Source organism: Crinia signifera, chromosome 12 (assembly GCF_055691185.1).
Source record: "Crinia signifera chromosome 12, ASM5569118v1, whole genome shotgun sequence".
In the NCBI taxonomy this organism is placed as follows: Eukaryota; Metazoa; Chordata; class Amphibia; order Anura; family Myobatrachidae; genus Crinia; species Crinia signifera.
Window position 1 is genome coordinate 22,263,173 of NC_139228.1, and position 16,292 is coordinate 22,279,464.

General features: G+C 43.5%; 1 protein-coding gene across 1 annotated transcript; it reads left to right on the forward strand.

Moving 5' to 3' along the window:
* Nucleotides 1-1,757: 1,757 nt before the first annotated feature.
* On the forward strand, nucleotides 1,758-16,079 carry PSMA3 (proteasome 20S subunit alpha 3). Its single transcript, XM_083167812.1, has 11 exons — nucleotides 1,758-1,912; nucleotides 4,719-4,801; nucleotides 7,532-7,655; nucleotides 10,893-10,994; nucleotides 11,077-11,150; nucleotides 11,994-12,066; nucleotides 12,735-12,800; nucleotides 14,287-14,333; nucleotides 15,520-15,587; nucleotides 15,777-15,841; nucleotides 15,928-16,079. The coding sequence occupies exons 1-11, from the start codon at nucleotides 1,892-1,894 to the stop codon at nucleotides 15,970-15,972; spliced, it is 768 nt and encodes a 255-aa protein (XP_083023938.1). The 5' UTR covers nucleotides 1,758-1,891; the 3' UTR covers nucleotides 15,973-16,079.
* The last annotated feature ends 213 nt before the right edge of the window (nucleotides 16,080-16,292 follow it).

Genomic DNA, 16,292 nt, shown 5'->3' on the forward strand with positions numbered 1-16,292 from the left:
ACAATACATTTTATATTGTTTCTGTGCAGTGTAAATACTGGCTGCTTTTGCATGTATCCCACAGACGCTGCAACTTAGATTTCAGTTTGAAAAAACCCCTACCAAATCTAACTCTCCCTTCACATGTTACATCTAACCCACTTGCAGTGTAGCATAGTGTTACCCATTTCTGTGCTTTTATTGTTATGTTCTAACAAAGCTGATTCAGACCATGTACTTCTGAATATGAATCATGCCTGGTTTTGTTTTTAACATGATTTCCTCTTTATATCCAGTGCCCTGATTGGGAGGAAAGCAAACCTATTTAAGTAACTTGGACAAACCATGGTTGGCATTATCGGGGTGCAAATACATGTATTATATTGCATGCAGGGTAAATACTGTCTGCTTTTGCATTTAGCAGGCAAACGCTGGACAGCTTCTATTTGTACTGCAATTCAGATTTGGTTTGCAAATTATATTATAAAATAAATAAATAAATGCAGTTTATTATAGAACATGGTATAGTGTGAGTGTGCGCGCTGTAGGTAAAGGGTAGATGTGTGTGTGTGTGTGTGTGTGTGTGTGTGTATATATACTGCAGGTAAAGGTTAGCTGTGTGTGTGATTGTGATGAACACAAAACTGGGATTACTACAGGACTGAAAACCCTCAGCAGTGAAAGGGTTAAAATTTTACATGAACCAGTTTTTAAAAACCACAATATATAGGTGGTAGTATATGCCAGAAAATATTTCTGCCAGGCATAAAAATATAGTCTGTTTACGACCAGATTAGATCAAATCAAACATTGAACTGTCAAATTCAATGTTTTGGTCACTTTTTCCAACTGTCGGAATAGATTCTGACAGTTGGAAACTGTCAATCTAGCGTCCGTTTTTCGACAATTTATATTAGACTTTAAACAAAGTCAAATCTGCATTGAGGGGGAGCCCTGGCCAAAAGCATCCAGGATTGAATACCATTGGCTGATATTTCGACCTGTTGGAAATATCGGCCAACCTTGTCTACCCTCCATAGAATGACTGAACTGCATAAAAATGTCACATGACGATGTTTGGGGGCTCGTCCTTGTTTTTTTTTTCTACATTGTCTATTCAGCTGTGGATACCTGGCAGTGATGTCCACAGCATGGTGTCTGGATAATAGGTTGCCAATCAATAGGTTGATGCCATAAAGCTGTCATACACTAGGACTACATTAAAAAAGGTGGATACCCACAAAATGTCATTGTGGCAATGTCAACACATGAAAAGCTTGACATGAGTTCAAACCCCCCCCCCCCCCCCTTTTTAAGGGAGGGGGGGGTGCTTTTCAATGTTTGACAATATATGTGGATTACAAATGGGAATGGTAAATGGGCTTGGCACTATGGCGAGCGCAAATGCTACACTAGTTGGGGGTCCATGTTATTAGATGTCGACATGGAAAGAAAAATCGCGAAAAACTCGTGTTGACCTTTTTATGTGTCAAGCGATTGACTTGACCAAAACGCTGTTGAGCCTTTGAGCCACCCTCGCGGCACTGCTCTCTATGCCCTTATTTTTTGGGTCCACTAGGCATTTGTATTTTTAATTTGTATTTTATCACAGCTATAGGATCAGCAGCAAATATAGGTTTCTTCTTGCTGACACATTTGTTATTTGCTTCAAAACGCAGACAACTGACAGCTGTACCGGCCTCCGGACACAAGGGGGAGCTGCCACATACAGGACCTGTCGCTCAGCCCTCTACGCCGTGCAGTATACTGGGCATGCGCGGGAACGCAGCTGCTGATTGGGCCAGGGCCGGCCTATCACATTGGGCTATACTGGCTAGTGAGCGCGTACGGAGGAAGTCAAGAGTGAAAGTGCAGTATCACCGCCTGCTGCAGCCGCCGGGTACTGTCAGACATGAGCTCCATCGGGACCGGGGTGAGTTGCTGCTCTGTGGCCGGTCAGTGGTGTGGCTTGTCCCTGGGGGACAGCTGGCTGCTCTGTCCGAGCCTGGCGCTTATACATGGAGCGGGGCTTCCCCCTCTTTGTGTGCGCTGATCCCCGGCCTTTCCTGTATGTGCTGCGGGCCGGGCCGGTGCTGACTCACTGACTGCATGTGAAAGAGAAACTCACTGGTAGCTTTATCTCTCTCTCTCTCCAAGGCTTAGTAGTACATAAAGTACCAACCAACCAGCTCCTAGTCCCCTTTTTCAAGCACAGTGTGTAAAGTGGCAGTTAGGGACCTATTGGCAAATACTTTTATCTATTCTCATTTATTCCTCTCCAAGGCTTAGTACATCTCCCCCTGTATGTCCCTGCTTAGCCCTAACTCCCCACTGTCCCGGCTTGTTTGAGTAACTGCCGACATGTAGTGCATCTCTTCCATGTTCCTGCAGCTGGCGGTGCATGGTAGAACAGTGGTAAGCATTGCTGCCTCACAGCACTGTGGCCCTGAGTTTGAATTACACCTAATGCAGAGTGCACACTAAAGTTATACCTGCGTCCACCGATATACTTAACTATATTAGCCGTGCCGCAGGAGAACGATATTGACTGTATACACCGGGCGATAAGGATTAGTGATGTCGCCCTCCTGCTGCATCCCTGGAGGCTCTGATCATATTGTCAGATTGAGCTGCATGTGCAGGTCATTAATGTTGTGCAATTGCGTGCATTGGTAGCAACATTGAACGTACACACTGGGTTATATATACATTGCATATAGGTTGCACGCCCCTTTGATGTGAATGACTGAAATAAATGTAATAGGCTGCAAGTTACTGGCAGCCATGAGATGTCACCTGTTTAGGTAACATTATTTTCAAAGGCAAAACCCGTTGCATCACTGAAACCCCCCGACAGACTGTTGGTAGTTGCCGGGACAAGAAGTGATGCTATATTATCAATCAGTGAGATGTCCAAAGTGGGGGGGATGCTGTGTCTCTCTGCTATTTCACCTCTTGCACAGAGTTTCTTTTGAAAAGCAACCTGACCCCCTTACCTGGGCTGTGGGGCTCATACTACTGGAACCCTCAGGGTCAAATCTGTCTTATACCCCATTCACACCAGCATAATTTCCCGGGTTGGGCCCGCGACTAGTGCAGGTGTGAAAGGTTCCCGGGCCAAAATCGATTTCAACCCTGCTATGGAGCAGGGTTGTTCCCGGGTTTAACCCGGTGACATGGCCCGTGTGAATGGAGTAGGGGATACTTACCCGGGTTGCCGGTCCTCTGTGTGCTGTCCAGCCGGGGATCCACACAGGCGGCGGCGCAAATGACTGGACAGGTGGCGGATGAAGATGACGCAGCTCTCCGGCGGCAGTGAGGGCACCGGAGAGCTGCGTAATCTTCATCCGCCGGCTGTCCCGTCATTTGCGCCCGCCGCCCGTGTGGATCCCTGGCCTGCACGGAGGACCAGCAACCGGGGTGAGTATTCTACACACCTCCCGCCCGACTGCCCACTTCCTGGCAGCCTCCTTCCTGCCCCCTTCACACACCAGAAAATGAAGGGACTTTTCTGGTGTGAAAGGGGCCAACCCGGGAATGGCCCGGCATGATTCCTGGGCCATATCCCCAGGTGGGTCCCTGCATTTTCTGGTGTGAAAGGGGTATTAGTCCCATCATTTCAACGCAATGTGGCTATTGCTCTGTGAGGGGGCTGCATTAACATGCTCAGGTACAGAATGCAACAGTCGGTTTCTTCTTAAACCTACACCGTTCACTGAGGGGAAGGCTTTTTTTTTTTTTTTTTTTGTGGTTAGCCGTAGCTATGGGGCACATTGAGTTACTCTCCATGTTCTATTGGAACTTTGCAGGATGTGCACATGATAACATAAAAAGGTAATTACGAGGGTAGTACCTCGCTTGCTCCTCTATAAGGTGCACACAGATGATACATTCACACTTTTTAACACCTGGATCTTCGGTTGTAGGAAGACAGTTTGGTTTCTAGGGTAATGCTCTGCTTTGGGGACGGTCCATACTTCCACTGCTGCAGAAAATATTCTATCTGCAGATATTGGCACAATGGTAACAAGGCATTTCTGTAATTTCACAGACAGGGCAGCCACTGCTTAATGCTGTTAATGGATGAATGTAGTGGATGATGGGAGTTATCCAGTGTTTAGATGGAAACCTCATGTTTGGTATATATACACATGTGACTCTCTGTGGATCTAGAATGGTGTGGGTGTTTTTTTTTTTTTTTTTTGCTGCAACACCTGTCTAACTGCTCCCACAATGAGAGTGTTGGGACAGACCTAGCACCACAGAAGAGAAGGACCCGACCAGAATGGTGGTAATTATAATATAAGTGTGGGGGGTGTATGTGTGCAGCAGTCTATGGGACCCTTTACTAGTGTCATTAATAAGAGCAGGAATCATTATAAACCAGAATTGGACCAGAGGCAAAGCTATAAAACCACATGACTAATGAGTAATTATAAGGTACAAGAATGTTAAAGATGTGTGTACCGCGCTGATTTTTTAAAATCTAAATCAGGCACTCCCAACCATCCTCGGGTGTTTCAATCAAAATAGATGATGTACTAATGAAGTCACCTGTGCTTAAGCATGGATGTAACTAAAACCCGGACCCTTGTGTGCCTTGAGGACCGTGGTTGGGAATGCCTGCTCTGAAAGCGTTAAACCAGTCTCTAGGTCTTAAAAATGTTATCTATTATTTGCCTTATTGATGGTTTTTCTGTTCCTGGAATTAACCTTAAACACGTGTCTTCTGATTACAGTATGATCTGTCGGCCTCTACATTCTCTCCAGATGGCAGAGTGTTTCAGGTTGAATATGCTGCTAAAGCAGTGGAAAATAGTAGGTAAGGAAATAGTTGATTTATTTCTCTTCAGGCGATATTTATGGTTTCCATAATGATCTAATGTGTGGGCATTCTGTGTTCTGTCTTTGTGGATTACAGTATGACTGCTGGGCATTCTGTGTAATGTTCTGTCTCTTCGTGGATTACAGTATGACTGCTGGGCATTCTGTGTAATGTTCTGTCTTGTGGATTACAGTATGACTGCTGGGCATTCTGTGTAATGTTCTGTCTCTTCGTGGATTACAGTATGACTGCTGGGCATTCTGTGTAATGTTCTGTCTTCGTGGATTACAGTATGACTGCTGGGCATTCTGTGTAATGTTCTGTCTCTTCGTGGATTACAGTATGACTGCTGGGCATTCTGTGTAATGTTCTGTCTCTTCGTGGATTACAGTATGAATGCTGGGCATTCTGTGTAATGTTCTGTCTCTTCGTGGATTACAGTATGACTGCTGGGCATTCTGTGTAATGTTCTGTCTTCGTGGATTACAGTATGACTGCTGGGCATTCTGTGTAATGTTCTGTCTCTTCGTGGATTACAGTATGACTGCTGGGCATTCTGTGTAATGTTCTGTCTTCGTGGATTACAGTATGACTGCTGGGCATTCTGTGTAATGTTCTGTCTCTTCGTGGATTACAGTATGACTGCTGGGCATTCTGTGTAATGTTCTGTCTCTTCGTGGATTACAGTATGACTGCTGGGCATTCTGTGTAATGTTCTGTCTCTTCGTGGATTACAGTATGACTGCTGGGCATTCTGTGTAATGTTCTGTCTCTTCGTGGATTACAGTATGACTGCTGGGCATTCTGTGTAATGTTCTGTCTCTTTGTGGATTACAGTATGACTGCTGGGCATTCTGTGTAATGTTCTGTCTCTTCGTGGATTACAGTATGAATGCTGGGCATTCTGTGTAATGTTCTGTCTCTTCGTGGATTACAGTATGACTGCTGGGCATTCTGTGTAATGTTCTGTCTCTTCGTGGATTACAGTATGACTGCTGGGCATTCTGTGTAATGTTCTGTCTCTTTGTGGATTACAGTATGACTGCTGGGCATTCTGTGTAATGTTCTGTCTCTTTGTGGATTACAGTATGACTGCTGGGCATTCTGTGTAATGTTCTGTCTCTTCGTGGATTACAGTATGACTGCTGGGCATTCTGTGTAATGTTCTGTCTTCGTGGATTACAGTATGACTGCTGGGCATTCTGTGTAATGTTCTGTCTCTTTGTGGATTACAGTATGACTGCTGGGCATTCTGTGTAATGTTCTGTCTCTTCGTGGAGTGCGGGGAATTGACTTGTACACACTGAACACACTGAACAATGTCGTTCAATGACGTCAACAGGACCCGCTAAACAAGGGGGTCATTGGATATATAACCAAATTCACCTGCATGTTCAACAGAGAGAGGGAAGGGGGGGGGGGGGTCATGCATGGAAGGCTTGTCTGGCATCATCATCTGAAGCAAGTCATCTAAAGCAAGCAATGAGTAAAGGTGCCCATACACGTACCAATTACCCGGTACTTTTTGTGCTAAAATAGCATTGCATCCCATGCACAACACATGCACAACAATGCTATTTTAGCGCAAAAAGTACCGGGTAATTGGTACGTGTATGGGCACCTTTAGAACTGGAGTTTGGACATAAACCGAAACACTGCCACATTTTATTTTGCTTTTCCCAAATTACTATCTGTCTCCGCCTCTGAGCTGAGGAAAGCTATGTATTACTCTTTGTTTTACTGTTTCTTTACCATGATCTTCATCATATACCTCTACTCACACTGTATGCAAAGCCTGTATGCTGTTCCTTCACTGATTGCACACCCTGCCAGCAACAAGCTGGCAGGGTGTGTCAGCTTTGGAAGAAAAGTGGTTCATAAATACAAATATTATTATTATTATTATTATTATTATTATTATTATTATTATTACTGCTGCCTTTGAGCAGCATGATCAAGATGGCGCCGCTGATGGCTGCCTAGGAGCTGTGCAGCTCAGCCAAATATGTTCCCTGTGTGATAACTGTACTGTCTGCTTGTATTGTTACCTACCTGGCTGTTTCAGCGACCAGTGGCGCCACTGATGGCTGCCTAGGCACTGTTCAGCTTGGTGGGTATGTGTTCCCTGTGTTATAACTGTACTGTCTCTGCTTAATGTTACCTACCTGGCTGTAGCAGTGACCAGTGGCGCCGCTGATGGCTGCCTAGGCGCTGTGCAACTCGGTGGGCATGTGTTCCCCACATATAATGTCTTAATGAAATGTATGTAATACCTCCCCCCCCCCCCCCCCCTTCATCCCTGCTTGATGCTGCACTGTAAATCCACAAAAAATTCCTAGTGTGCGCAAACATACATGGCCAATAAAGTTGATTTTATTCTATTCTATGGAAGTGAGCATCGTTAACAACATTGAGCATACATACCGATTAGAGGATATTTTAAAAGATCTTGCTCAGAAGCTCCTTTCTGAGCAAGATCTTTTAAAATATCCTCTAGTGTGCATGGGGATTAACGTTTTCAATAAGGTTTACAAATCATTGCTCATTTATTGAATTTGGAATGCCAAAGTTGGATTTCTTATAAAATCCTAACAGAGACCTACTGTAGCTTATTGTAAATGAAGAGGCTTTAAGCTCTCAGGGGGAGAAGCCCTACAATACGAGGGCCCGATAATTTCTTATGTAGTCAGGATTGTGAATTCTGTCTCCATTCCTCTCATTTTCCAGCACTGCCATCGGCATCAGATGTAAGGACGGAGTTGTGTTTGGTGTAGAAAAACTTGTGCTGTCTAAGCTGTACGAAGAAGGCTCTAACAAGCGGATCTTTAATGTGGATCGGCATGTCGGAATGGTGAGGAAAATATCCTGTGACACAGATTAAAAGTTTTAGGGGTGTATTTAATATGGGATTCCAACTGTCGGAACCCTGGGCCATTTTTGTCTGATCCGACAGTAACTTGACAGTCCAAATTTAATGTTTCGGCTGTCGAGTGTTGGAAAGTCAGTTGCTTGGAGAAAACAGCTGTGAATTCAAAAATCTGCGGCAAAACAGATACAACTTTAAAAAAAAAAAAAAGTCGGATCTGACAGCCTTCAGTGCTGTCCTTTACAGTGGCATTGAATAAGTGAGTGACAATATTTCTCCTGTAGGGAAATATAGCCACATATTGAATACCCCCATAGTAACTAAATCCTAAACTCTGAACTAAGCAGAGTCTTAGGGGTACCTAATTAGCTGTGGTAAATTACTGTGGCTAATACCACTTTTACATCAAAATTGCCCATTCGCAGCCAGGTTTTTGGACCCAGATGTGACCCGGCAGTTGTTCCCTTTTACACCGGCGCCGGGTGGGTGACGTCGGACCCTGAGCCGGCGCTTGAAGATGACATCATCTCCCAAGCGTGGGGAAACCCGCCGACCGATACGCTGGGGGCAAGTTCAGCACCTGGGTAAGCTGCTGGGCTGCCCCCAGCCTCTGTGCGCTCTAGCCTCCTTCCATGCGGTGAATGGATGCCGCACACAGGCATCCATTCACCTCTGCCCAGCCTCCGTTACTGTCTGCATAGTACCACAGACAGCAGTGGAGGCTGTACGCAGCCCCTGCCCAACCTCCAGACTGACCGCAGGTCGCTGCGGTCCGGAGGTTGGGGCTCCCTGATTGGTGGAAATGGGTCCCTGGGTCCTGGGTCGGATGACCCAGGTTACCAATTTACATAGCCCCTGACTCTGGGGAAGCACCGTGTCCGACCCTGAACATTTGCCGGGTTGGGCATCGGGAAACAGGACCCGGGTTATTTTTTTTTACACCAAGCCCCGGCCCGGACTGGAGCGGCAATAACCCGGGTCGAGGCTCTGGTGTAAAAGGGGTATTATGGATCTCCCACAGGCTATCCAGGTAACTCTGACAAGTCTGTGCTTCTTGGGGATTAAGCTTTGCGTTCTCAGGCATGCACAGCAAATCCCAGATAACAAGCCCTTAGAGACCCATTATTTCACAATAACGCATTGGTTCAAGAACAGATTGTTATACTCTCCAAAAGAATTCCTCTTATTCCCTTTTAGCTTTCAGAACCAGAGGGTCTGTGTTCCAGGATGCATGATCTAGTGTTCACTTCAGGTGCAGGGTGCTGATCAGCGAGGAGGGCAAATTTTCATTTTAAACATGATATATCCTACAGCTACTGCAGCAATACATCACGTGTAAGTGTTGCCCCTGACATTTAAAATCTGCCATTCTTACTGATCAGCAGAACCCTTACTTTATGATAAATGTATTATGTAAATGTAAGTATAGGGGGCAGTGAAATTAATGAAAAATAATGGCAAGCGGGTGTATTTCAGTAAAAACCTGTTTTTGGGGTACTTTAATAATATTAAGGTGTCTACAAGATATAAAAAAAAAACACTTGCAACTCCCATCTGCAAATTCAGAAACCCCTTTCTCATTAGCATATGCACTGTCTGTTTTGAAAATGCACAGCTGTACCTCTAATGACTTCACCTCTCCTGCTCTTCCATTGATAGTAGGTGTCCCCCAACATTTTATTCTTGGCCCTCTTCTCTATCTCTACGTGTCCTCTCTGGGTGAGCTTATTTGCTCACTTAACTTCCACTATCACCTCTATGCTGATAATACTAAAATCTACCGATCCTTTCCTGATCTCGCTCCCTCTATCCTCACTCATATCTCCAACTGTCTCTCTGCTGTCTACTCTTGGATGACCCAGTGCTTTTTTAGACTTAAAATATTAAAGACTAAGCTGACCTCTTCCCACCCTCCTGCATAAAACCTGACAATCTCTCAACCTAACCTGTTTAAGCTCACTTCTTCGCCTTCTGTGTCACCCCAGTCTGTCTAACCCTCCCCTTTAGAATGTAAGCTCTCACGAGCAGGGCCTTCTCTCCTTATGTGCCTTTCTTAGAATATATAAACCTTTGCCACCCTGATAATTGCTTCAGTGTCCTGTCCCCTGGTGCAGCTATCCATATTAACCATGTACTTGTCCTAAACTGTCTTGTACTGTAATTTGTTATGTGTTTTTGATTATAACTATGCTCTGGAAAGCGCTGCGGAATCTGTGTGCGCTATATAAGAAACTGTTAATAAATAAATAAATTAGTATAACACCTTATCGTGTACAGTATGTCACGTACCCCATTAATGTAACTTCCTATCCTAAACTTCTCACGTCATTCTTATGCTATGTTGAGAAAATCGCCTGGAAAAAATGACTTCGTTATTGGCAATTTTTTCCTATTTATAACCCTCTACATATGTTAACTTGTCATGGGTGCCCCACTTTTATCACACACAATTTAATTTTTTTTCTTCTCAAAACAAATTTCCCCTATTTTTCTCCTAGTTTTGAGATGTGAAATAAAATCCACGACTGCACCACCAGTCGCAGCTGTTTTTAATGTGTGTTCAGTAATTACAATACAGTACATCCACGACACCTGAGGCCCCTGATTGGTGCTGGTTCCAGTCCTCCACTTTCCATGGCTGTTGCGGTCTCTAGCACACTGCAGAGATTTTGTTTGCAGATGACACAATAAAATGCAGGGGGTAAATGAGTATTATGCAATGAACAAGTGTGACCTCTTTAATAGATACATGAAGCATTGGCAGTACGTTGACTTAAAGACCCACCACTCAATGTTTATGCTGTTCAATTCACACAGACTGTAGCAAGTTTACCATTGGGTGGGCTGGATTAGTACAGTAAAATTGGATCAATCCCAATCCACTCGGTCAGCTGTTTGTATGAACCGTTTATGCACCAGTTAACAATGCGTTATTGGCGCTCTTTAAGACCTTGTCCTTTTTGCACAATGTCTGTTTAGGTTCCCTTTCTGGCTGCTACAGTTATAGTTATAGGGTATAGTTACCCAGTAATAAAGGAACGAAGTACATGTTGCTTAACTTAGTCAATGGAAGATCTTTAATTTACACTCTTAATTATGTTAAAAGATCAAAGCACAGATTGAATATAAATGTACACCCTACTGCACAAGAACTTGGTACGGTGTATTTGAAATCCGAATTGCATATCCTACCTCTGTAACGGTCTCCTGTGTGAATTGCAGTCTGTTGCTGGGCTCTTGGCGGATGCTCGTTCCCTGGCAGACATCGCCAGAGAGGAAGCTTCCAACTTCAGATCAAACTACGGCTATGACATTCCATTAAAGGTATAGCCTTCCTTTATATCGATATCTATTCTAAAATTGAATGTTGTCCATTTTAGTAATGCAGTCTTTTGTTTCCTCTTAGCATCTCTCAGACAGAGTGGCCATGTATGTACATGCATATACACTGTACAGTGCTGTCAGACCATTTGGCTGCAGGTAAGGGACATTCACCTCTAGTAGTGTGTGCAGTATGGAGGAATTGGCTGTTAACTTTATCATGACACAGAGATCACAGCTATTGCTTTTTATGGTAAATAAGAGTTAAGGGGATTGGATCACTGTGTTGAAAAAGTCCTGTTGTTATAACCTAGGTTCTACCATTCTGACATAAATCATGAACATCGCCTGCAGAAGTTGTTAGTGATCTGGGTAACTGGAAAATAGAGCAAACGCCTCAAGGAACGCTAAGGCTGGGTACACACCTATAGCTATGTCTTGAGATCTGTAGACAGAGAAGTGTGTTCTGCATTTAATTGAATTCAGTGGGACATACTGGCTTATGGACCAGCGTAATATCAGCCTTTCACTTGAGACATTGGGGCAGATGTATTAAGCCTTAACAAGAGATATATGCAAGGGTGATAAGGAGAGATAAACGTCCAGCCAATCAGCTCCTTACTGACTTTTTAAAAACACAGCCTGTATCATGGCAGTTAGCAGCTGATTGGCTGGGCGTTTATCTCTTCTTATCACCCTTGGATTTATCTCTTGTTAAGGCTTAATACATCTGCCCCAATAGATCAGCCATTGTGTACTCTGCTTTACAGACTAGGGGTCAGATGTAATATCTCCTGAATTTGGTGGCCATGCGGGATGGTAGCCAAACTGGGTCTCTTTATTTTATTTTTAACGGGGCAATCATTTACAAAGCAAAACATTGCCTTGTAAATTATTGCCCCTTTTAAAAAAAAAACTGCATATTTAATACAGCCCTATTTTTTTAAATCATAGAAAAATCCTGTTCTTCACTTGACTTGGTTGCATGTGATTTTCTTGCAGTTTTATGTTGGGATCTTATAATGAAGACGATGGCGCTCAGTTGTATATGGTTGACCCCTCGGGTATATCGTATGTAAGTTTTTAAGAACATGTTTGTTCTGTTCATGTTGCTGATAAAGATGGTCTTTTCTGCTAATGTCTCCATATTGTATAATATGTTTAGTACCTATAATTCCATATGATGCACCAAATATTCTGTGACCTGGTTATTGGGAAGGCACGTCTAGGGTTCTATACAAGCCTGGTTAAACTCCGGTGTTTAATCTACTAAGGAATCCGTGGGGGGCAATTTGCCAAGGCTATTCAATTAGCTTGTGCAAGGCCCATGAGTCTGACTGAATCTCGCAACTCCAAGGTCCACGAAAAAATAAACCCCAATCGATTTGCACGTGGGAAAGACTCCACTGATATCACAGTTTTTTGTGGAAATTGGATAGCCTTTGCTGGTTTCGCAGGGCTTTTTGGGGGGAATTGTTAATGGGATTAACGTCCTTTCATTTGTTGAATTGCGTTGTATAAAAATTCAACAATAAGAAAATAACATTAAACCAAAAGTGTTATAAAACGGCTGAATTTTTTTTCTTTTTAGTCTTGCTGTTCACGCTCACATCTGTAATGGAATCTGGACACTACTTTTCAATCTGCCGTATAAAGGGTTTCTCCTGGTTTTAGATGAGTAGTGTACATGCTTTTCGTTCCCAGATCCAAGATATGGTCATATAACCGTTCTATGTCTTCTAGGGCTACTGGGGATGTTCTATTGGCAAAGCCAAACAAGCAGCCAAAACAGAGATTGAAAAACTGCAGGTGAGTGATAATTGTGTGTCTGTCTCGGTACAAGTGTGTCATTCTAGTCTTCAGACTGGCTGTAACGCAGATTGGTTTTATATGCAAATCAGAGGGAAAACATATAAGATATTTACATCAGTCTTTACGTCCAACAAAAGCGCATTTATTCGGGAAAAAATAAAATATTTATTTTTCATTTGTCAGCTGGTAAGGTACTATATAAAGGTCCATACACACTGGGTGATTTTGCCCAGCCTGTATGCAGTGATGAATGGGAAAATCGCTGGGCTGAAAATTGCTTGGTGTATACACACTGAGCGATCTTCGTGTTATCGAAGCGATCTTCGTGTTATCGAAGCGATTTTATTTATTAATTTGTTTTTTTCCTCAAGCCCCCCCCTCGCTGCTCATCTGATGGTAATACCCGGCTGATGCGGGTATTACCATCAGCGCTCACCACCGGGCCAAACACACTTGGGTGTTTTTTTGTGCTGAAAGTAGCTCAGATAGTTAACGTAAGTGGCTTACAGCTGATAATCTTTAAACCCCATACACACTAGTGGATAGGGGTCACCAATATCGCTCAGTGACATCACCGGAACCTACTAAACATGCAGGTCGCTTGGCTATGTACAGTCATCATTAACGACACGTGGAAACTTGCATCATTAACTATATTTTTGTAAAGCGCAATGGAATTTTCTGCATTATAGAAGAAACGGTAAAATAAATGAGTGTACAGATAGAGCCACCTTTATCTATACTGCTTTTGGCGTGCCAAGAACGAGGCGCACGCTGAGACGTATCGCCATGACAAGCTGGCCGGTTACAGGAGCGAGGCGCCATCTGTCGTATGTACACACTTAACGACGATATGTTTAACAATGGCCCTGATTGGTTAGTTTGCGGCATTGCCAACCATGTAATGCTGCGTGCCAGGCCTGTGAATTCATAAACCTCCAATTGCAGGCTTGTGCGCAAGCCCAAAATCATTTGCTGGTCTCTGACCAGCAAATGATTTATGCAGCGCTCGCTAATCTCTGGTGACTTAGATTAGCGTCACCCTTCTCCGAGAATAGGGCGGGCAGTTGACATCTGGTGACGTCAGCCACCCGCCTCCTGCATGCCACCCTCTTTGCGAGTCTCCAAAGGCACCCGCAGAGCAGACTTGCACATGTGCATATTTGAAAACGCAGATCTTCAACATCCAACTTCCCGTACGCGGGTGTTCGCAAATCAGAATCCCCCCCACATTGCTTAGAAGCCCCTTTTTGAGTGTATGGGGCTTTTAAGTGTGTGACCAATTTTAGGATTCACTGTGATTGCCTTATGCTGTCCCCAGTGCACAGTGACCTCCACCACTGTGGAGTAAGCACTCGGGGTCCCTACATTATAGCTGTATGCTATTTGGTATGATGATGTGGATGCCTGTTGGATTCTTACTGATATACTTACTATGCATTTATTTGTGTATATCCAACCCGTGGCGTCTGTTTTTTCTCAGATGAAGGACATGACATGCCGAGAAGTAGTGAAAGAAGTAGCAAAAATGTAAGTATTAAGACTAATATAACAACTGCAGAAGCTCCAGCTTCACCTCCCTTTAGGGGAACTGTAATGAAAGTTGTACACTGTAAACATGCGGCACACATTCATTACCCTCTCCTGCTGCAAAGTGGAAGCAAACATTGTGTGTCCTGACTAGATTTGTGAGACTGCAGTTGATGCATTGGGTAGGATTTAGTTAGTGCTATGTTCAAGCACTCCTGAGAATATACAGGGTCTGTCCGGAAAGTAATGAGACTAGATCCATAAAATTTTTTTATTGAACTTTCAGATACGTAGGGTTAATATTCAAAGTTTGACCCTAGAGCATCAATACAAACCAATTGGGCAAACACTTTTCGCATCACTAATTGGTTTATCACTATCTCTTGCACAGCAGTTTTTGGAAGTCCCAACCTTGCTGCTACCATTCTAACACTCAAACGACGGTCCGTGTTCAAAACATCACACACTTTGTCCACATTTTGTTCATTTGTGGTTCGTCATTAACATCTTCTCTGCCCTCCTCAAAGAATTTTAAACCAGTGGTAAACTTGCGCCTTGGAAAAGGATTTCTCCCCCCAAAGGCCTTTTGAATCACAGCAAGTGTCTTGGTACCTGATTTCCAGAGTTTAACCCAAAGCTTAATTGTATATCATTGAACCTCGGCCGACGTAAAAAAAGAGGACAATACAGCTCGAACCGTACACTGTAAAGGCTCATAGGCAACTGCCACTGAGGGGAATGTGTAGCTGGGACACGCCTCCACCCATCCCACTGTACAGTGACACAATGCACCAGTTCTGCGTGGTGTGAAAAAATCAGCCCCATTACTTTCCTGATAGAGAATGTATAATGGAGCATGATACATACACAAGAACATATCTATTTCGTTGCAGGATGGTTTCTGTAGCAGTGGATAACTATAGAAGTGATTCTTAAGCACAAACACTTTGGGATTCTTAAGCACGAACACTTTGGAATTGCACGCAGAGCAGTGCGAGTATACCATTCATAAAAGCAACAAACCTTTGGGATAGGCAGGATAGACCACAAAATTGTACATGGTTCTCATGTTTGGTACCAACAATTGTGCGCATCCCCTTTAGATTGCTCCTACCATCGGGGCTATCTAGGTGGTTTGTCATCAGTTTAATTTCTCCATCGTGATTTTCTTCATTCGTCTTTACAGAATCTATATTGTACACGATGAAGTTAAAGATAAATCCTTTGAACTGGAACTGAGCTGGGTTGGCAAAAGTAAGTATAACAAGTAGTGTATTGTTCCTACCTCATTGCTGAATCGATGTACATGCTATGATTGTAGTCCTAAATATGGATGTCCAATCTATTACCTTTCTTTGGGTGACTCATAGAATACTTGGGTACACTTTATTATGGTCTCACTTATCCTTAAAGTTTAAAAAAAACAAAACACTTTTCAAACAGTTACTAAAGGCAGACATGAAACGGTCCCCAAAGACGTCCGCGAAGAAGCTGAGAAATATGCAAAGGTAAATATATCATTGTATCCAGTTGTGACGTCTGTGGTGCTTATATGATGTGTTGTACTAATCCGGTGTTACTCTTTCTCTGCCAGGAATCTTTAGAAGAAGAGGACGACTCCGATGACGACAACATGTAATTTCATTTTTGTGTTTTCTTGGCTATATCCACCTTACTTAGGTTACTGTTTTTAGATATGTAATACCCTGAACAGATTGTCACCCGGCAATAAAACTACTGTTTACACATCATGTGTTATTGGACAAGATCGCTGGGAATGTATAGTGGTTTATCTTTGTTTAGTTACCATTTTAGTATAATGTTTACATGGCGTAGTCGCAGTTGGTGATTTCTGGGAGGCTGCCACTGTAGTTACACTTGAATGTAGTCTGGAACACCAGAAGATCTAATACAGAGGCCCTCATTCTGGTTTGCTTGGTAATCTGCGAGGATCAAAGC